Below are 23426 nucleotides of genomic sequence, written 5' to 3'. Positions count from 1 at the left end.
TTTTAACACTAACTTAATTACTCCATTGTTTAGCCTTAATCTCCCCATCTCTAACGTAAGGATATTATAAAATCTGCTATGCAAGGTTGTTACTGGAATTAGAAAAAAATAAACAAATTGGAACATATTAAGCAATCAATAATAGATGTCTATTTTATTTTTATTTTGATACCAAATTTTATTTTCATTATTTCATTTATACAACTCTAATTTTCACTGAGTTATAGTGATAAGTTTTGTAACAGAGCACATAAAATAATTTTAAATGTGCCCTTTTTTCTTATTTTCTTTTAGAAATTTCAAATGCCTGAGAAACAGGTATCAGAATTTACAAATGGGGATAAAGCTGCCAGAGTCATTCAGCAGGCCTGGAAAAATTTCCTTGTGAGTTTATTTAGCAGTTTGAGATACAATTTACATAGCAAAAAATTTCACCTGTTTAAAGTAAACAGTTTAGTGGTTTTTACTATAAATTATACAATTTAATAGTTTTTAGTATATTTATAGAAGTTTGTTCCACCATTCACTTTACAAGCAGTGTAATGGAATAATTAATTGGAATAATAACTAATGGAATAATTAATTGTAATTTGGATTGTGATTCAAATTATAATTAATACAATCATAAATATTATTGAACCCCTAGTCTTGGCCAGGCATTTTGCTAAGGCTGCTGTCAATTAGAGTATCACTAAGGGGCTTATTTGACTTTCACCTCTAAACACTTTATTTCTTTACTTAGAAATCAGGTCTGTGAACAGGTGTTAGGAATATATTCCCTCCTTAAATATTTGTTGAGTACCTACTCTTGAGGAGTTTGAATTTTCTTTTTCTTTTTTTTTTGTAGAGACAGAGTCTCACTGTACCGCCCTCAGGTAGAGTGCGGTGGCGTCACACGGCTCACAGCAACCTCTAACTCTTGGGCTTATGCGATTCTCTTGCCTCAGCCTCCCGAGTAGCTGGGACTACAGGCGCCTACCACAACGCCCGGCTATTTTTTTGTTGCAGTTTGGCGGGGGCTGGGTTTGAACCCGCCACCCTCCGCATATGGGGCCGGCGCCCTACTCACTGAGCCACAGGCTCCGCCCCGAGTTTGAATTTTCTTAATACCCTGTATCTGGGGGTAATTTAATAGTCACTTACCATGCTCTTATATGGGTAGAGCTGGCCTCATGGCTGTAAGGAATATTCCAAGTTGACTTACTGGATTGGCTGAGAGCCAGTAGCTAAAATGACTTAATTCTTTTCTGTCTGATAGCAGTAGTACTCTGTGCCTGGCAGTTGTGTGTGAAGTGATACAGCTGTTTCTAGCACACAAGACCACCTTTGTACCAGTTAATTAAATATTGCAAAATAGCTTCCATTATTTGCCTCTTTTGCCTCTACATGCCATAAAAACCTATGCTGAGGCAAAACTATATTGATTTCTAATACTAAAATAAGAATGTTTTTCTGAGACAGGGGTCTTATTGTGTTGCCCAGACTAGTCTTAAATTCCTGGGCTCAAGCTATCATCCTGTGTCAGCCCCTAAGTATCTGGGACTATAGGTGTGTGCTACTGTACCCAGTTAATTTTCTTTTGGAACCTACTCTTCCTTGATTGGTTTCTTTCATCATACTCATCATCCAGACTGCTTAAGCTTTTCTGTCATTTGCAAGTTCTTTTTTTCTACATCCAAGTTTGAATGCCTATTATATTTCTGCCACTGTGCTAGGTATTTTACAATGCCTTTTTGTCTTTAAAGAAGTGTCAGCAGATAAGCCATTCATATAAACAAGAGTATGTGTGTATATGTGTGTATTGATAGCATGAGCACATGTTTTTGCCTTTTATTTCTACAGGAGCCCACTGAAACAACAATATATAAAATGTTAATCTATAACAGAGAGGGGAGTTGATGAGCAGATAACAATTTTATCTAATTTCTGGAAAACCAAAAATATCTGGTAGCATCTATTAGACAAAACTGTGTAGAAATACTTGCCTAGACACACCTGGGGGGGGCTCCCTCATGGGAACTAGTTTATCAATGGAACCCCAGAAAGAATATGAATTTGAAGTTAGCAATTTGAAAGGACTGGAAGGAGGTTGGAAGGCTCGGGGCCTAATTGAAGATTTGTACATGTAACAGCTGCATCAGTTATCTCCACTGTCACTTCCAGACCTAGAGCTACAGGTAGATGGATATTTACTGATAGTCAAAAAGCTGCTACTTCTCTTTGACAGTTGCAAAAAAAGAAAAAAAAAAGAAAAACGAAAAATATGCTGCTAGATATACTGGTAGGCAAAAACCAAAACCAAAAAACATGAAAGCTTATATATTTAAAAAAGAAACAGGGAAAATGGAATGAATGATCTGGGAAAGCACTTGGCACTTCACAGTAAGACCCTCTAAATTTTCATATTTGAGGGACACCCTGAGCCAGCTACTTGGCCATACCCATTAAAGAAAGCCTGCTGGTTAACTTATTCCACTCATGTCACAAAGCCCCCAAACAATCTTCTCATTCATGAGTGAGAACACTGAGAAACAGGAGAGTCACACTAAAGCACAGGATTTGGGAGGACAAGGCAGGAGGATTGATTGAGACCAGGAGTTCAAGACCAGCCTGAGCAACATAACAAGATCCTGTCTCTACAAAAAAATAGAAAGATTAGCCAGGAGAGTTAGCACATGCCTGTGGTCCCAGCTACTAGGGAGGATGAGGCCAGAGTATCACTGGAGCCAAGGAGTTCAAGGTTGCAATGAACTATTGAGCTATGATTGCACCACTGCACTCCAGCCAAAAAAAGTAGGATATTCATACTAGCTCCCCCCCAAAATTGACATAAATCTTCATTCATAAGTACTAATGAATATATAAGGTCACCAGACTTTTCCATCACTGGCAAACCGGTGATGTAAAAGCAAAAAGAAAGGGAGTAGGCAAGGTGTCTCATGCCTGTAATCCTAGCACTTTAGAAGACCGAGGCAGGAAGATTTGCTTGATGTTGGGAGTTTGAGAACAGCCTGAGCAAAAGTAAGACTCTGTCTCTACTAAAAATTAAAAAGTTAGCTAGTCATGCATACCTGCATACCTGCAGTCCCAGCTACTTGGGTGGCTGAGGTAGGAGGATCACTTGGGCCCAGGACTTTAAGGTTTCAGTGAGCTGTGATGATGCCACTGCACTGTAACAAGGGCAATAGAGTGAGACTCTGTCTCAAAAAGAAAAGGAAGGATCTATCAGAAACTCTGAAAAAGAGCTAATTATGAAAGCCTTCAAATATAAAACATTTAAATTTCCTATGATGCAAAGAGAATATATTTGATCTTGATTTTAGATACAGTATATTTCAAATGACACAGAGGTTGACTTCTAATAAAGGAAGCATACTTTTAGCACATTGCTTGGCTAAATGTTTTAGATTTTTTCATATTTACATAGTCATAGTAATGTAAATGCAGTGTTTTAAAAAAATTAAATATTTTTATCAAAATAGTATGTGTACTTCTTTAATAAGAAAATACTATATTTGGCTGCGTATAATGAACAATTTTTTTGTCTAAATTATTGAGGGAAAAATAAGGATGTACATTATACATGGGTAATACTAATTCCATACCTACATAAATGTTTTTAATTTTTTTATTTATGCTTATGTGTTAAAAAAATAATGATATCTGCATGCAAAATAATACCCTGGAATATTGTAACTGGTTTTTTTTTTTTAATTTTTTTTTTGTAGAGACAGAGTCTCACTTTATGGCCCTCGGTAGAGTGCCATGGCCTCACACAGCTCACAGCAACCTCCAACTCCTGGGCTTAAGCGATTCTCTTGCCTCAGCCTCCCGAGTAGCTGGGACTACAGGTGCCCACCACAATGCCCGGCTATTTTTTTTTTGGTTGCAGTTTGGCCGGGGCCGGGTTTGAACCCGCCACCCTCGGTATATGGGGCCAGCACCTTACCAACTGAGCCACAGGCGCCACCCTGTAACTGGTTTTGTTGAACTTCTGATGAACTTACAACAAAAGCAATTTTGGCCAACGTAGAGGGACATTGTATACTTTAGGCACATACAGGCAGAATCAAGAAACCATCCATTGCCTAGTTTGTGATTAGATCCTACAGTGATGGAACAGTGTCAAGAAGAAAGTGGTTGTGAAATCATTTAAAAAGTGAGGCAATTAAAAAATCCTATAGATGGAACTGAGGACAATGAAATTTATCATGATGAGGAAAGTGACTCTTCAGAAGACCCTGGTAATGTAGAAATTGAAAATGATAGTACTTCTGATATTGACAGTGATGAAGAGCTCTTGGCCTTTTATGATGCATAAATATCGTAAATTTGTTACCAGTACTTAAAATTTCTTGCACTTTGTATCTGTTCTTGTGTTTTATAATTATTTATTACATAAAATTTCTTGTACTATAATATGTTAAAATATAAATTCTAAAATTCCTCTATAATGCAAAAAACAAGTACCTAAATATAAGCAAATAAAAATTTGAATTAAAAATTAAAAGAAATAATTTTTTTCCCAAAAGTTTGGGGAAAAAACATAAGTACACATTATATATGGTAAAATATGGTAACATAGAAGAATTTATAATAAAAAGCAAGTCTTTCACCCCATCTGATTCTTCTCCACCCGCCGTGTAAAGGCAACCACTTTTAACTATTTTTTGTTGAAGATCTAGTAGTTATTTCCATGCTTCTAAATAATATGATTGTATAATTACTTTTTATCAACTTTAGAAGTGATAATTGAGAATTTAGTTTCTTAGCCTCTGTATCTTCCCTCCCAGTATCATATAGTGTTGTTACCATTTTAGTTCCTCTATAGGTTACTTTATTACTTTAAAGAATATTTAAATATTCTTGTTCTGTTTGGCTGACATGGACACATCTGACTCCCCATTATGTATGATTTCTACCCTTTTCTTCACCTCTTCTCTCCTTTTCCAAACCCCTAAGTTCTATTACCTGTACTATTACATTATAAATATTCATGTGGAACAGTTCTTCATATATCTTAATATCTTTATTGAGTACTATATGTGTTGCATATCTTCTTCCAGGCTGACTTTATCACTCTCCAAGGTGTTTTTAATAAAGAGAAGTCTTTAATTTTTTTTTAGAGACAGAGTCTCACTTTATCGCCCAGGGTAGAATGCTGTGGCATCACAACTCACAACAACCTCCAGCTCTTGGGCTTAGGCAATTCTCTTGCCTCAAGTGCCTGCCACAACACCTGGCTATTTTTTGTTGTGGCAGTTTGGCTGGGGCCAGGTTTGAACCGGCCACCCTTGGTATATGGGGCCGACGCCCTACCCACTGAGCCACAGGCACAGCCCAAGAAGTCTTTAATTTTAATAAAGTTTAATTTGTTGGGGTTTTATGGTTAGTGTTTTCTGTGTCCTCTTTAAGAAATATTTGTGAAACTCAAAGTCAGAAAGTATTTTCCTTATGTTTTTCCTAGAAAATTGTTTTAGTTTCAAATTGAGATTTAGTATCTATCTCAAATTATTATTATTTTTTTCTTTTTTAGACAGTGTCATTTTGGGTAGAGTGCTCTGGCATCATCGTAGCTCACACCAACTTCAATCTGTTGGGCTCAAGCTTCCCCAATAACTGGGACTACAGGTGCCCACCATAATGCCTGGCTAGTTTTTCTATTTTTAGTAGATACCAGGTCTTACTCTTGCTCAGCCTAGTCTTGAATTCCTGAGCTCAAGCAATCCACCTGCCTTGGCCTCCCAGAGTGCTAGGTTTACAGATATGAGCCACTGAGCCCGGCCTCAAATTAACTTTGTGTAAATTGACAGGTACAAAGTTTTTTTTCTTGTGGATATTCAACTTATCAAGTCGTTTTATTAAAAATACTAACCTTACCACAATATATTGTGGGGGTGCCACTATTTAAATCATGTGATCATATATGTGGTGTATTTCTGTATTCTCTATTCTTTTGCATTAGTGTGTCTATATTGCAGCCAACACCAGATTGTTTTTACTGTAGTTTTCTATAAGTATGATAGTATAGACCTATAATTTTATTCTTCAGGATTATCATAGCTATTCTAGGGTTTTTGCATTTTCATATAAATATTAAAATCAAGAAGACTTCCAACTTGGGTCTTCCCCTTTGCCAGAAGCTCTGGTACTTTTTACTCCTTCTATATTCCTTTCTGTTTAATAAAATCCTATCTTTCCACTGATTTGTGGTCCGTGGGTTCATTCTTTGAATTCCCGAGATCAAGGACCTATGAAGAAGAAATTCCAGTACATTTTAGGGCCGTCATCTTGGGTTGAAGATCTGTGGTAAGCAATGGGACCACTTACCTTTGTTTTGTTTTTCTCTATAATTGTAATAGTGGAGACAAATAATTCAGATGCCTGTCAACCCCTAAAAGTGCCATAGTGTGGCTGCTGACCTCCAGGTCATGGGTGAGAGGCTTTTGGGGAACGAATTTTCTAATTCCCCTTGGCTCCAAAAGAAAGAAATGGAAAGGAAAGTTAGTAGGCTTCTGAACCAATTCTGCATTGATTCCTTTTCTCTGGTTGAGAGCCAAGCAAAACAGAAGTAGCACCCAGAGGTCCTGGGATCCTGAGCAATAGCATTGGAGGGCCTTCTGAAAAACATGGTCTCCCAGCTCATTTACTATCTGCTCATGTCTTCCTTGGTCCCAAACCTCTACTTATCTTTATGGGCCCCTGCCACTTTCCCTCTCTCTTCTTGTAGTTTGTATAATTTGTTTTAGTGTTGGTAAAGGTTTGTTTTATATATTTAATTAAGTTTGTACTGGCTCTGGTATTTTTCAGATGTTATAAGCATGTTTCAAAAAAGTCCTTTTCATTGCCTTTCATTGCAAAATTAAATTCAATTTGCTTTTCTGCATATTTGAAAAAAAAGCTGAACTATGTTAACAGAGACCAAGAAGTTGGCTCCAAACATAGGGCAAAATGATTCCCAAACGTGGCTTTTCTTGGTGACCAGGAGCCTGGGGCACCCCATCTCCCCCAGGAAAGAATGGCCCTAAATCCTAGGCTACAGTTCAGTCTCTTCTTTAAAAGAAAAAAAAGAAAGGCAAAGAAAATGACCCTGGGTATTTAATTTTTTTCCTGGTCATTAGTGTAAATGGAAAGGTTCAAAGTCATTCTAGGTTTCTCTAAGACTTCGGCTAGTTGTAACCAATTCTAATGTAAAAATTTTAAAGTATGTCTCAATGCTGATTTTTTATGGAGTTTAATTGTTGCTTTGCTAACTTTGGGGGAGGAAAAGAAGGTGGAAAACATAGCATTTAAGACCTGCCCATGATAAAAAGCCTATTTCCTTTGTTACTGTGATTTAGAAAAAGCTTGTAAAAATTGTAAAGGGTTACCCTTGCAAGCACCACACACCAGTTTTCTTGGGGCTCATCCCCACTTTGATTGACAGATATATAGTCAATGGCAGGTGCAGAAAGGGACAGAACTTGCGTCATGTGGGACTAGGCTCCCAGATACTTGACTTCTCAGGCTGTGCTGCTGGCAAGTAATAAGCACAGGAGAGCCCACAGGTACAAAGCACTACATTGCTAATTCTGGCTAACTCCAGACAAGCGCAAGGGCTGAGGAGGCCACTCTCATCAGGGATTCTTCCCCAAGCATTAGAAGGATGCTGCCTTTTGTTTGACTGGAAGCCTTTCTGGGTTGGTCAGAGGACACGTTGACAATCCAGGAACAAAGGGTGGGTTTGATTAAACACTGGACGTTTCTTCTTTCCCACAGATGGGTAACATTCTTTCTGTAAGAGAAAGGGTAACATGTTCTCTTGCCAAAAGAACTTTCTGAAATATTCTTTTTTTTTTTTTTTTTGCAGTTTTTTGGCCAAGGCTGGGTTTGAACCCTCCACCTCCAGCATATGGGGCCAGCGCCCTACTCCTTTGAGCCACAGGTGCCACCCGGCCAAGAGAACTTTCATCAGGTGGGACCACTGTGGCTCCTGGGTACCTAATTTTTTGGCCAGTGCTGCAGGAACACTCCACTGGGCTGTATTCTGAAGTCTTGAGACATGTTCAATCCCCAGACACTGAAAAAAGAATGTATGGTTTTCTTCTGCACCCAAGCCTGGCCTTAGTATCAACTTTCCAGTGTTGAACAGTAACCACCAGAGAGGACTGTAAATTATGGTAAACAAAATGGTAAATGGTCTGAATTACCTAGGTGCGAGGTTTTTTGTTTTTTTTCCTCAGAGACAACTCCCAACTGTGTAAAACCTATCAGATAGAGTCACCTCTCCTGGCTGTTGTAACTTGCCTAAATGGCCAGGGATTCCTGAGAGAGACTCTGCCACCACTAGTTCAAACCCACCATCTACTTCTCCTGCACCTCCCTCTGTGCCTTTAGAAAACCTCCAAGAGTTTCTTCTCATCCTGTTGGGACCTCCAGAAAGCAATTGTATTCTTCTTTGTGTCCCTTGGTCAAGGTGGTGAGAGGGGGAAATGCACAAGTATTTACTTCATTTCTCTGGCAGATTTAAAACAAATTAAGGTTGATGTAGGAAAGTTTTCTGATGACCCAGATAGCTATACGGATGTTCTCCCAGGGTTAGGACAGAGTTTTGACCTCTCTTGGAGAGATGTAATGCTACTACTAGAACATTAACTTTGAATGAGGAAAATGAAGTCTTGGATGAGACTAGAAAGTGTGGTGATTTGTGGTTCATGTCAACCACTGATTGCAGCATGTCCTCTGAGGAAGGGGACAGATACCCCATAGGAAGACAGGCAGTTCCTTTTGAGGATCCCAAATGGGACCCTGAGAAACAAGGTGACTGGTGGTATAAACATTTTCTAACATGTACCCTGGAAGGTTTATGTTGATCCAAGAAAAATCCTATGAATTATTCTAAGTTGGCATATACCCAGAAGACCAAAAACCACATCATAACAAAGATATATGTACCAAAATCTTTATTGCAGCCCTATTCATAATTGCTAAGTCATGGAAGAAACCCAAGTGCCCATCGATCCACAAATGGATTAATAAATTGTGGTATATGTACACCATGGAATACTATGCAGCCTTAAAGAAAGATGGAGACCTCACCTCCTTCATGTTTACATGGATGGAGCTGGAACATATTCTTCTCAGTAAAGTGTCTCAAGCATGGAAGAAAAAATATCCAATGTATTCACCCCTACTATGAAACTAACTTAGGACCTTTACATGAAGCTATAACCAAGTTTCAACCTAAGAACAGGGGGAAGGGGGAAAGCTTGGGGAGGGAGGCGGGATGTGGGTAGAGGGAGGGGGATTGAAAGGATCACACATGTGGTGCATCTTACAAAGGTACATGTGAGCCTTGGCAAATGTGGAATGTAAATGTCTTGACAAAGTAACTAGGATGATGCCAGGAGGGCTATGTCAACTAATGAGATGAAAATGTGTCAAATATTCTATGAAACAAGTGTATGATGCCCCATGATCATATTGATGTACACAGCTATGATTTAATAAAAAAAAAAAAAAGAATTATTCTAAGTTGTCCACTATTTACCAGGAGCAAAATGAAAGTCCCTCAGCCTTTCTTAAGCAGCTTAGGGAGGCGATGAGAAAACACTCAGTTGACACCTGACTCCTTAGAGGGGCAAATTATTTTAAAAGATAACTTCATCATTCAAGTGGCCCAGACATTAGAGAAAACTCCAGAAATTGGACCTAATCATAACCTGGAGAATCTTCTTAAAATGGCCATAGTGTTTTTTTATAATTGAGACCAGGAGGAAGAAAAGAAAGCAGCTGTAGTAATGGCACTCCAACAAATGGGCACCATTTAAGGGATGAGGGAAGCCAGAGGAGCTAAGAACAAGTGCTTCCAATGTGATCAGACTGGCTACTTCAAGAGAGATTGCCCCTGGCAGCACTGCCTGTCAAGGAAGCCACGGGGCCCCTGTCCAGAATGCAAGGGTGACCACTGGAAGGCAGTGGAAGCCTGTCTCCAGAGGCAAAGGCCTCCTGGGACAGTGACCCCATCAGCCCCTGAACTGGACTGAAGGTGCCTGGGGCACTTTCTCGTGGCTCCAGCTTGTGTCATCACCCCTAAAGAGCCCTGGGTCTGCCTCATACTGGAAGCCCAGGAGACAGAAGTTCTTCTGGACACTGGAGCAACCTTTCTGTACTCTTCCAAACCTGGTCCTCTATTCCCCCAAATCTGTATACAGAGGGTGTCTGGAAAGCCAGTTACCAAATTCTTCTCTCAGCCTTGAAGCTGCAATTGGGGCAACTGGCTGTTCTCTCACACCTTCCTTCCTAATCATACCTGAAGTCCTATCCCCCTTTTGGGGAAGGATGTCCTAACTAAAGTGGGAATAACCATTTATATGAATATAGGACAAAGAACCTGTACTGTGCCTTCCCTTATTAGAGACAGAAATTAACCCAGAAGTATGGGCTACTGAGGGGCAGGTGGGAAGAGCAAAATATGCTTAACTCATTTAAATTACCTCAAGGATTTAGGGACAGCCTCACTTGTGGATGAGCCTTAGCCTAAGACTTGAGTCATTTCTCATATCCCACAGCAGCTCTTATTCAGTATGTAGATGACATTCTCTTGGGAGCACCAGATGCACAGGCATGCCACAAAGCTACCCAAGCTCTATTAAACTTTCTAGATGATTGTGGGTACAAGATTTCCAAGGCTAAAGCCAAATTATGTGTGCCTGAAGTGCACTATTTGGATCTCCAACTTTCATAGGGTAAGAGAGCTTTGAGCAACTCTGTCACTTTTGATTGAAACTTCTTAGGAATTACAGGCTTTTGCAGACTGTGGATTCCTGTATATGGTGAAATATATAGACCACTCTATTCTTTAATTAAAAATATGAAAAAAAAAAAAGTGAACTGGAGGTAGATAAGGCATTCCAACAGCTGAAAAATGCTCTTTTACAGGCTCCTGCTTTAAGTGTTCCTACCAGACAAAAATTTACTCTGTATGTTACAGATACAGAGAAGACTGGAATTGCCCTAGTCTTGACCTAACACAAGGGTCCAGTTTTACAACCTGTAGATTATCTTAGTAAAGAAAGATATCATGGCAAGGAATGGCCACACTGTCTGTGGGTTATAGCAGCTGCAGCTCTTTTAACCCCAGAGGCATTTAAGCTAACTTTGGGAAGAGACCTAATTGTTTATACTTCTTATAACCTTACTGGACTTTTAAATCGAAAAGGCAATCTTTGGCAGTCAGATGTTGTACTAATCAGATTTAGGTCTCCTAGCGATGATGTCATCAGACCAGAAATAGTGAAAAGGGTTCCAGGCCATGACCTGGTTCTGTTGTGGACCCCTGGATTACCCTTTTTCCAGAGAAACCCTTACTTCCCCCTACTATTGATATCCCCATTCAAGGCTGGGCAAGGGACCCCAGTTTCCTAGGCCTGGGCATTTTCATGAAGAGATACCCTGACATTTTGTCCCAAGCTAGAGGGATCAACCCAGATTTCCACTTACCATGAACCCTGGATCACCCTTCTCTGAGGAAACTCTAACTGCCCCTCTTAATCACTGTCCATCTTCAGCAGAAAGCAGTTTGGAGCAGTCAGTGCCCCTTTTCCCCTAATGTCAGTTAGAGCTTCTATTAGGAGAGGGAGGATTGATACAGGATTCCTCCACTCGGGCTGGACAGGTACCCCCCATTCCTTAGCTGCAGGTGAGCTCAGAAATCAGACCCCCATCTCTAGGCACAAACAGGCTGCCCTTTCCAGGCTACATCCTCTGGGCTCTAGCAAGATTATGAATAAAGCAGCCTGAAACGTTTTGCGGGTGGTTCTACCTTGAATAGGGAGCACACACCCTAATCCCTTCCCTCAGAAAAAAACTTCAAAGATCTAATGACCTTGCCCTAAGCAGAGGGACTGCATTTATTCATTTGTTAATATATATCCCTAAAAAGGACCCATGTGGAAGACTTCTGACTTGAATCTTCCCCTTTGCCAGAAGCTCTGGTACTTTTTACTCCTTCTGTATTCTTTTCTGTCTAATAAAATCCTATTTTATCACTAAAAAATAAATAAATATTAAAATCAACCTATCAAAATTTTTAAAAATTTCTGTTGATATTATAATTGGGGTTACAATGAATTAATAGATTAACTTAGGGAGAATTGAATTGAATTCATTGCTGTACTTCTTATATTGAAGGATAGTGTATTTTTTTCATTTATTTAGACCTAAATTTCTCTCTATAATTTATAGTTTACAGTATAGAATCTTATACATCTTTGATTTGATTTCTAGATACATAGTATTTGACTTTTTTGGCACTACTGTAAGTGGTATTATTTTTAGATTTTATTTCCTAATTATCTTTTTCAATTTTTTGGAAGTATAATTTATTTTTATGGTTACAACTGCTTTTTAATAGAATGCCTTTGGATTTTTCTACTTAATCTTGTTATCTGTGAATGATGACAGTTTTTTTTTTGTTTATGAATTTGTTTTAGTGTGATATTTATTTATTTATTATTTTAATAATAATAAATTATTATTAATTTAATTAATTATTAAATAAAATAATAAATAAATAAATATCTCTGCACCCTCTGCCTCAGTGGATTCGTTGAGGGTGCAGAGAACCAGGTTACACTGTATTTGTTAGGTAAAGTCCTTATTTTAACTATGTCCCGCCTCCATGAGGTATGTCACACACTGTGATGCCCTACTCCCCTCCCTCCTTCACTCTGCTTCCCTCTTCTCCTACCCCCACCGTGTACTAGGTCATCAGTTGTCCTCATATTAGAATTGAGTACATGTGGTTCTTCTTTCTCCATTCTTATGATGCTTTACTAAGAGTGGCTGAATAGTATTCCATGGGATATGTATACCATAGCTTGTTAATCCATTCCTGGATTGGTGGGTATTTAGGTTGTTTCCACCTCTTGGTGATTGTAAATTGAGCTGTGATAAACAGTCTAGTGCAAATGTCCTTATGATAAAATGATATTTTTTCTTCTAGGTAGATGCCCAGTAATGGGATTGAAGGATCAAATGGGAGGTCTAGTTTGAGTTCTTTGAGGGTTCTCCATATTTCCTTCCCAAAAGGTTGTGTTAGTTTGCAGTCTCACCAGTAGTGTAAAAAGTGTTCCCTGCTCTCCACATCCACACCAGCATCAGCAGTTTTGAGATTTTGTGATGTTGGTCATTCTCACTGGGGTTAGATGTTATCTTAGGGTGGTTTTGATTTGTATTTCTCTGATAATTAGGGATGATTAGGGATTTCTCTGATTCATATGTTTGTTAGGCATTTGTCTGTCTTCTTTAGAGAAGGTTCTATTCTTCTATTCATGTCTCTTTCCCATTGATATATGGGATTGTTGGCTTTTTTCATATGGATTAATTTGAGTTCTCTGTAGATCCTAGTTATCAAGCTTTTGTCTGATTCATAACAGCAAATATCTTTTCCAATTCTGATAGTTGTCTATTTGCTTTGGTTGTTGTCTCCTTAGCTGTATGGAAGCTATTCAATTTAATTAAGTCCCATTTGTTTATTTTTGTTGTTGTTGCGATTGCCACAGAAGTTTTTCTTTTTTTTGAGACAGAGTCTCACTATGTCACACTTGGTAGAGTGCTGTGGCATCATAGCTCACAGCAACCTCAAAATCTTGGCCTTAAGTGATTCTCTTGCCTCAGCCTCCCAAGTAGCTGAGACTACAGGCACCTCCCACAATGCCCACCTACATATATATATATATATAATATATATAAATTATATATTATAATTTATATTAAATTTTATAATAATATAAAATTTTAAATATAATTTATATTATATTTATATATATTAATTAATATATATAATATATATATATATATATTTTTTTTTTTTTTGCAGTTTTTGGCCAGGGCTGGGTTTGCCACGTTCAGCATATGGAGCCGGCGCCCTACTCCTTTGAGCCACTGGCACCACCCTGCCCAGCTATTTTTTTGTTGTAGTTGCCATGGTTGTTTGGTAGGCCCTGGCTGGGTTCCAATCTGGTAGCCCCAGAGTATGTGGCTGGCGCCCTAGCCACTGAGGTATAGGTGCCAAGCCTGCCATGGAAGTCCTCTTCATAAATTCTTTCCCCAGTGTGATAATGTCAGGTGTTTTCCCCATAGTTTTTTTGAGTATTTTTATGGTTTCATGCCTTAGATTTAAATCTTGAATCAATTTTGTGAGTGGAGAAAGATGCAGATGTAGTTTCAGTCTTTTGCATGTGGTTATCCAGTACTCCCAGCACCAACTATTGAATAGGGATTCCTTCCCACAGTGTATGTTCTTGTTTGGTTTATCAAAGTTTGGTCATTTCATTTTATGGTTTTCCATTCAGTTCCAGATGTCTATGTCTCTACCTTTGTGCCAATACCATGCTGTTTTGATCACTTTGGCCTTGTAGTACAGCCTAAAGTCTGGTAGGCTGATGCCCCTGGCTTTGTTTTTTTTTAACAAACATTGAAAGTATGATATTGGTATTTTAATAGGGATGGCATTGAATCTGTAGATTGCTTTGGGAAGTATAGACATTTTAACAATATTGATTCTTCCCAGCCATGATGTTCTTCCATTTGTTAATATCTTCTGCTATTTCTTTTCTTAGGGTTTTGTAATTTTCTTTATAGAGGTCCTTCACCTCTTTTGTTAGGTATATTCCTAGGTATTTCACTTTGTTTGAAGCTGCTGTGAAGGGCATTGTGTCCTTGATTAGCTTCTCAATGTAGTTGTTATTGGCATATACAAAGGCTACTGATTTGTGGACATTGATTTTATATCCTGAGACATCATTATACCTTTTGATGACTTCCAGGAGTCTTGTGGTTGAGTCTTTGGGGTTCTCTAAGTATAAGATCATATGGTAGGCAAAAAGGGAGCGTTTGACCTCCTCTGCCCCCATTTGGACGTCCTTCATTTCCTTCTCTTGCCTGATTGTAATAGCTAGAACTTCCAGAACTATGTTGAATAGTAGTGGTGATAGAGGACAGCCTTATCTAGTTCCAGTTCTAAGTGAAAAAGCTTTCAGTTTTACTCCATGCAGTACAATATTTATTAGCTGTGGGTTTGTCATAGATGGCTTCAATCAATTTAAAAAATGTATGCCTATACCTATTCAGTGTTCTAATTAGAAAAGGATGTTGAATTTTATTGGATGCTTTTTCTGGATCTATTGAGAGGATCATATGGTTTTTGTTTTTGCTTCTGTTGATATGGTGAATTACATTTATGGACTTGTGTATGTTAAAACAGCTTTGTATCCCTGGGATCAAACCTATTTGATCATGATGAATGATTTTTTTAATGTATAGCTGTAATCTGTTGGCTAGGATTTTATTGAGAATTTTTGCATTTATATTCATTAGTGAAATTGGTCTGAAATTCTCCTTTTTAGTTGGGTCTTTTCCTAGTTTTGGTATCATGGTGATGTTTGCTTCATAAAATGTGTTGGAAAAGATTCCTTCCTTCTTAATTTTTTGGAATAATTTCTGCAGTATGGTAATAAGCACTTCTTTGAAGGTTTGATAGAATTGTGGTGTGAAGCCATCCAGACCAGGCCTTTTGTTGTTGTTGTCATTGTTGTTGTTGTTGTTGGAAGATTTTTTTTATTGTTTCTTCCTTCTCAGTTCTTGAAATCAGTCTGTTCAAGAAATCTGTTTCTTCTTGATTAAGTCTGGAGACAGAGTATGATTCTAGGTATTGATCCATTTCCTCCACATTCTCAAATTTTGGGGCATAGAGTTCATGGAGTATTCAGAGATGATCTCTTGTATCTCTGTGGTATCTGTTGTTATTTCCCCTTTATTTTTCTGATTGAGGTGATTAGAGATTTTACTTTTCTGTTTCTAATTAATCTGGCCAAAGGTTTATCAATTTTATTTATTTATTTATTTATTTATTTATTTATTTATTTATTTTTTGGAAAACCAACTTTTCGTGTCATTAATTTTCTGAATGATTCTTTTGTTTTCAATTTTATTCATCTCTGATCTAATTTTGGTTATTTTTTCCTCTTCTACAGGGTTTGGGATTAGATGGTTCTTCTTTTTCCAGTTTCATGAGATGGTTCATGAATTTGTTGATGTGCTCTTTTTCTGTTTTTCAAATGTAGACATCTAGTGCAATAAATTTCCCTCTCAGGACTGCTTTTGCTGTATCCCACAGGTTTTGGTAACTTGTATCTTCATTGTTGTTATGTTTGAGGAATTTAATGATTTTCTCTTTTATTTCTTCTTGAACCCAACTATCATTTAGCATAAGGTTATTTAATTTCCAAGTCTTTGTGTGGGGGTGAACGTTTTTGTTGGAGTTGAGTTCCATCTTTATTGCCTTGTGGTCTGAGAAGATACAATGTATAATTTCTATTCTTTTAATTTCATTGAGGTTTGATTTATATCCTAGGATGTGTTCGATTTTGGAGTATGTACCATGGGCTGGCAAGAAAAATGTATATTCCTTAGCTTTGGAATAGTGTGTTCAATATATCTCTATTAATCCCATTTGTTCTAGGGTCACATTTAAGTCCTTTGTATCTTTGTTTAGTTTCTGTTTAGAAGATCTGTCCAATTCTGTCAGAGGGATGTTAAAGTCCCCAACTATTATGGTGTTAGGGGATATCATATTGCTCACATCCATCAAGGTCTGTTTCATAAATCTGGGGTTATTTAAGTTGGGTGCATAAATATTTAAAATTGAAATGTCTTCTTGTTGTATTGTTCCTTTGACTAGCATAAAGTGCCCATCTTTGTCTTTCTTAACCTTAGTTGCTTTAAATCCACTTGTATCTGAAAATAAGATTGCAACCCCTCCTTTCTTCTGTTTCCCATCCCTTAACCCCGAGTCTTGATTTGTCCTTCAAGTGCAGTGTGTCTCCTAGAGACAGCATATGGATGGCTTGTGCTTTTCAATCCAATCAGCCAGCCTATGCCTCTTCAGTGGTGAATTCAATCCATTGACATTTATTGAGAGAATTGCTAAATGTGATGGAGTTGTATTGATCTTATTTTGTGAAAGTCTGTTGTGTAGTTTTATCCTTTGTGCCATTGTGGAAGCTAAGTTTTGACTTTTGGCTTCTGGTGTTTACTTTGCTTGTAGTCCATTGTGGTGATCAGTGTTGAGAATAGGTCTGAGTATTTCTTGTAGCACTGGTCTTATAGTGAATTCCCTCAGAGCTTGTATAACCACAAAAGATTTGATTTCTCCATCAATTTGGAAGCTTAACTTAGCAGAATACAAAATTCTGGGCTGAAAATTGTTTTGTTAAAATTTTTGAAGGTGGGCTAAGCACTCATAGCTCAGTGGTTAGGGTACCAGCCACGTACACCAAAGCTGGCAGGTTTGAACCCAGCCTGGGCCTGCTAAACAACAATGACAACTGCAAGAACAACAAGAAAAATAACCAGATATTGTGGCAGACACCTGTAGTCCTAGCTACTTCAGAAGCTGAGAAAAGAGAATCACTTGAGCCCAAGAGTTTGAGGTTGCTGTGAGCTGTGATGCCATGGCACTATACTGAGGGTGACATAGTGAGACTCTATCTGAAAATAAAAATAAAAAACTAAACTCTTAAAAAAAAAAAAAAGAATGTTGAAGGTGGACAACCATGCTCTTCTGGCTTGGAAGTTTTCAGTTGAAAAGTCTGCTGTCATCCTAATGGCTCTGCCTCTGCAGATCAGTTGGTGGTTACTCCTGGCTGCTTGCAGGATTTTTTCTTTCATCTTGAGTTTGGACAGGTTCATTACGATGTGTCTTGGAGAGGCTCTGTTTGAATTGAGATGACCTGAGGTTCGCTATCCATCTGAAAGGAGTGTGTCAGTGTCTTTAGTAAGATTTGGGAAGTTTTCCTTTATGATAGTCTCCAGTAGGGCTTCCTTTCCTTTGGGACAATCTTCTTTCTCTTCACTAATCCCTATTATTTGTATGTTTGAATGTTTCATGGAGTCTCATAGTTCTCTAAGAACCTGCTCTGCTTTCTCTCTCTTCTTTTCTGCCTTTTTGCCTACCTAACTCGAAAACTTTATCTTCTACCTCTGAGGTTCTTTCTTCTCCATGGTCTTACCTATTTTTGATAGTTTCCGCTGCATCTTTACAATCTCTGATTGTGTCCTTCATTTCCTTAAGCTCTGCCATATATCCTTTCTATATTCTACATATCTCTCATCTGACTTTTGGTTCTGTCTTTACATTTTCTCCTCCATTCTTTTCATTTTCTTAATCATCCATATTTTAAATTCCTTTTATGCCCAGTGCATTAATTCTTTATAGGTGGAGTCTTCTGCAGTAGCTGCCTCATGGTCCGTTGGGGTAGTTCTTCTTTTCTGATTTTCATGTTGCCTGAATTTTTTTGTTGGTTCCTCCTCATATGTTCTTCCTTTGTGTTCACCTCCTTCTCCTTTTCCCTTCTCACTGCCTCCTTTGTTTTAAACAGAAGTCCTTGCTCTTTTCTTTTTTTATTTCAATTTCGTTTTAATTTAATTTTTATGCTTTTAACTTTAAGACTTATAGATTCACATGCAGGTTGGTTTTTGGTTTTTTTTTTTTTTTGAGACAGAGTCTCACTACAACACCCTGAGTAGAGTGCTATGCTATCGTAGCTCACAGCAACCTCAAACTCTTGGGCTCAAGCAATCCTCTCACCTCAGTCTTTCTTTTTTTTTTTTTGCTATTATGGGGCAGCATACACTGGTTTCATAGACCGTTTGACACATTTTCACCACACTGGTTAACATAGTGCTTCCTGGCATTTTCTTAGTTATTGTGTTAAGACATTTATATTCTACATTTACTAAGTTTCACATGTACCCTTGTAAGATGCACTGCAGGTATAAACCCACAAGTCCTTGCTCTTGATGACAATATGTTGCAATATGTCACTGGGACACCAGGTGGTGCTGTAGTTTTTTAGGAGATGGAGAGCACAGCTAGTAAACTGTATGGTCCTTATTCCAAACTTAGTTGCCTTTGGTTATCTCCTGATTGTTTCCTCAGCATTCAGACCCTGCTGGTTTGGGATCTTAAAATTCACAAGAATCCTTCAGGGGCAAGTCTCACAGTACCCTCTGACTGGTTCCTGTGAGATTCAAGAGTCCCTCAGCCTGTTCCAAGAGTGGAGTTCTGATCATGGCAGGTGGAATTAAGACCTGCTTAGACCCTGTTAAGACCTTCTCGTGACTTCCCACAATGGCAGCCCCCTGCCACCAAGTCCTTCTCAATATGGCTCCCTCACTAGCCACCAACCCTATGGCAAGTCCACTCCAACCAGCATTCACATCTGGCTGCTGTATACTGTTCAAGTCTGCTCACTCTTCCAAGCTTTTCACTCAACACACAGCTTCCCCCAATAATTGAAAACTCCAGAAAGACTTCCTCCCTTCCAGTCCTCTGTGGGAGGCCAGCTGATCCCAGCCAGTTGCAATCACTTGCCAATTCATCAGATTTCCATTACTCTGGATCATACTGTATCCAGTTTACCACTTCCTTGTTATGCTCCCTGAGCTATGATTCTGGGTAAGGTCCCTGCACCAGGTATGGCTGGGTCCTCTCTTTTTCCCCACTTGTTCTGGGAGAGCTCAGCTGAACACAATCTGTCCAGTCCACATCTTGCTCTATCTCCTGTTTGTGAATTTTATACATTCTATTTTTCTTGCTTTATTGAACTGACTGGAACTTCCAGCAAAATATTGAATAGAAATAGTAATAATTAATACTCTTGTCTTTTTCCTAAACATAAAGAGTAGGCATATAATATTCTACCACTCGGGCGGCACCTGTGGCTCAGTGAGTAGGGCGCCGGCCCCATATACCGAGGGTGGCGGGTTCAAACCCGGCCCCGGCCAAACTGCAACCAAAAAATAGCCGGGTGTTGTGGCGGGCGCCTGTAGTCCCAGCTACTCGGGAGGCTGAGGCAGGAGAATCGCTTAAGCCCAGGAGTTAGAGGTAGCTGTGAGCCGTGTGACGCCACGGCACTCTACTGAGGGCCATAAAGTGAGACTCTGTCTCTACAAAAAAAAAAAAAAAAAAAAAATTCTACCACTCATTAAGGTGTTACCTATAGTCTTTTTTTTTTTTTTTACAGACAAAGTCTCACTTTGTTGCCCTCGGTAGAGTGACATGGCATCACAGCTCACAGCAACCTCCAGCTCTTGGGTTTAGGTGATTCTCTTGCCTCAGCCTCCTGAGTAACTGGGACTACTGGCACCCGCCACAACGCCCGGCTATTTTTTGTTGCAATTTGGCTGGGGCTGGTTGTGAACCCCCCACCCTCAGTATATGGGGCTGGCACTCTACTCACTGAGCCACAGGTGCCGCCCACCTATAGTCTTCTGTAGAAACTTATCATTAGTTTGGGGAAGTTAACTTTATTCTTAGTTTGCTGATATTTTTGTTGTTATGAAAAGTCTAGGTGTTGAATTTTATCAAATGTTTTTACTGCATCTACTAGTCAATCATATAGGCTTCTTCATTCTCTTTTATGGTAAGTTACACTGATTGATATTCACATTTTAAACCAACTTGTCATTACTGGAATAAATTACCTTACCATGATGTGTTACTATTTTGATATATCTTGGATTTGATTCACTTAACTTTTGTTTAGAATTTTTGCATAATTATTCATGAATATAATTTTTATTTCTTTTTTTTTTTTTTTTTTTTTTTGGTTATTGGCCAGGGCTGGGTTTGAACCCGCCACCTCTGGCATATGGGACTGGCGCCCTACTCCTTGAGCCACAGGCGCCACCCTTTTCTTTCTTTTCTTTTGTAATGTTCTTGCCAAGTTTTTATACCAGGATTGACTTTATGAAAGTGGTTGGAAAATATTCCTTCTTTTTTGTTATCTGGAAGTTTGTATGATTAGTATTATTTCTTCTATAAATATTTGGAAAAATATGTTAGCAAAGCGATTTGGGCTATGAGTTTGCTTTGTGGAAATGTTTTAAATTATGGATTTCATTTTTCTGATAATATAGGACTATTCTAATCCATATTTCTCTTTTTGAGCCCTTTTTTGCTAAGTGGCTTTTTCAAGGTATTAATTTTAGGATAAAGAGGGGGTTAAAAGAGTCAAGATAAGGTTAAAAGAGGTAAGTGCTATGGACAGAATGACCTGAGCATAAGCAAAGAATCATAGCTGGCCCTGATTGTTAAAAACGGAAGTCACTAGACACAGCATACTGTCTCAACCCTAAATTATATATTAGTAGTGATAAGATTATGGGATGACAGAAGTACAGTTGAAAGAAAAATTACTTGATTTTTAACCTTTACTCTCTCTTTGAAGCTTGCTGCTGTACTGTGTTTTCTCATGCCTGAGATTGCAGTAAACATCTATTAGTAACTCTGGGAGCTACTGCACCCTTGTCTCTTTTTGTGGCGTGCATGCTGGTGTTGGCCTCTCAGGGCCCTCAGTTCAATGCAAAATGGACCGAGTAGGCGTTATTTATTTTGTGTGGAGTTGCACCAACAATTTATTTGTTTCACTTAAATTCTCAAATGTGTTGGCATAAAATTGTTTATAATCTCCTCCTTTTAATGTTCGTAAGATCTGTTGGGGTATTGCTAACGTGCTTTCTCTACATTTCCCTAAATCTGTCCTGCTAGGGAGTTATCAATCTTTTACTTAATTTTTATTTTTTTTTTTAGAGACAAGGTCTTAACTCTGTTGCCCGGGATGAAATACAATGGTGCAATCATAGCTCACTGCAGCCTTGAACTCCTGGTTTCAAATGATCCTTCCACATAGGCCTCTCAAAATGCTAAGACTGTAGGCATGAACTACCACACCCAGTCCATTTTAATTAATCTTTTTAAAAAACTGACCTTTTCTTTTTAGTTTTTCTATATTTTACCTCTATTTTCTATTTCATTGATTTCTATCTTTGTTGGGTTTTTTTTTCCTTCAACTTTTTGGGGGTGTTGATTTGTTATTTTTTAAAAAAATTGCTGAGATTGAAAATTAGATCTTAGATTTTCAACTTTTATTCTTTTATAGTATATGCATTTAAAGCTATTAGGTTCCTGTAACCATTTCTTTAAAGGCACCCCACAGGTTTTGATAATCATACTTTTATACCTTTCAGTTAGGCTCAGTGAGTAGGGTGCCAGCCCCATATGCCGAGGGTGGCGGGTTCAAACCCAGCCCCGGCCAAACTGCAACAAAAAAATAGCCGGACGTTGTGGCGAGCGCCTGTAGTCCCAGCTGCTCGGGAGGCTGAGGCAAGAGAATCACGTAAGCCCAAGAGTTAGAGGTTGCTGTGAGCCGTGTGATGCCACGGCACTCTACCCGAGGGCAGTACAGTGAGACTCTATCTCTACAAAAAAAAAAAAGTATTTTAAAATTTCCATTGTAATTTTTTTGGCCCATGGGTTATTTAGAAGTATCGACATATTGCTTAGTTACCAAATATTTAGGACTTTTCTATTTATCTTTCTATTATTGATTTCTAGTTTAATTCTATTGAAGGCAGAGAACATACTTTGCATGACCATATATATATCCCATCTTTGGCTCTCACTTATAAGTGAGAATATGTGGTATTTTTTTTTTCCATTCCTGAGACAGTGTCTCCAGTTTTATCAAAGTTGCTAAAAAACACATTATTTTATGTTGTTTAAGGCTAAATTGTACTCTGTGGTATATGTATAATATAGTATATTTTCTTTATTCCCTCACTGGTTGATAAGCACTTAGTTTGTTTCCATATCTTTGCAATTGTGAATTGTGCTGCGCTAAATATTCAGGTGAAAATGTCTTTTGTATAAAATGACATCTTTTCCTTAAGGTAGATACCCAGTAATGGAATTGCTGAATTGAATGGTAGGTCTACTTTTATTTCTTTGAGAAATCTCTAAACCATTTTCTACAGAGGTTTTAATAGTTTACATTCCCACCAACAGTGTACAAGTGTTCCCTTTTTGCTATATTCATGCCAACTTCTATTGTTTTTTGACTTTTTTTTTTTGCAGTTTTTGGCCAGGGCTGGGCTTGAACCCGCCACCTCCGGCATATGGGGCCAGCGCCTTACTAACTTTGAGCCACAGGTGCCACCCTGTTTTTTGACTTTTTTAATAATGGTCATTCTGACAGTGGTAAGGTAGTATCTTATTATGGTTTTAATTTGGATTCCCCTGATGGTTAATGATAGGGAGCATTATTTCATATGGTTTTTGGCCATCTGTCTATCTTCTTTTGAAAAGAATCCGTTCATGTCTTCTGCTAATTTTTTGATGGGGTTGGTTTTTATTGCTGATTTGTTTGAGTTCTTTGTAGATTCTGGATGTTAACCCTTTGCTAGGCTAATGGATAATTTGTAAATATTTTCTCCCATTTTGTAGGTTGTCTTTATTCTGTTATTTCCTTTGCTGTACAGAACTTCTTAGTTTAATTACATCCCATTTATTTGTTTTTGTTGTTGCTATAGTTATATCTATG

The 23426-nt window shown here is 38.3% G+C and overlaps 1 protein-coding gene across 1 annotated transcript in view; it reads left to right on the top strand.

Moving 5' to 3' along the window:
* The first annotated feature begins 303 nt into the window (after positions 1–303).
* The window catches only part of C6H11orf65 (chromosome 6 C11orf65 homolog), a 61338-nt gene continuing 38215 nt past the window's right edge, over positions 304–23426 (top strand). Inside the window, exon 1 of the mRNA XM_053593924.1 lies at positions 304–384. Coding sequence (XP_053449899.1) covers positions 304–384 — 81 coding nt within the window. The remainder of the gene's footprint in view (positions 385–23426) is intronic.

Source organism: Nycticebus coucang, chromosome 6, assembly GCF_027406575.1.
Source record: "Nycticebus coucang isolate mNycCou1 chromosome 6, mNycCou1.pri, whole genome shotgun sequence".
Lineage (NCBI taxonomy): Eukaryota > Metazoa > Chordata > Mammalia > Primates > Lorisidae > Nycticebus > Nycticebus coucang.
The sequence above is the reverse complement of the archived record's forward strand: the minus strand, read 5'-3'. Positions and strand labels throughout refer to the sequence as shown.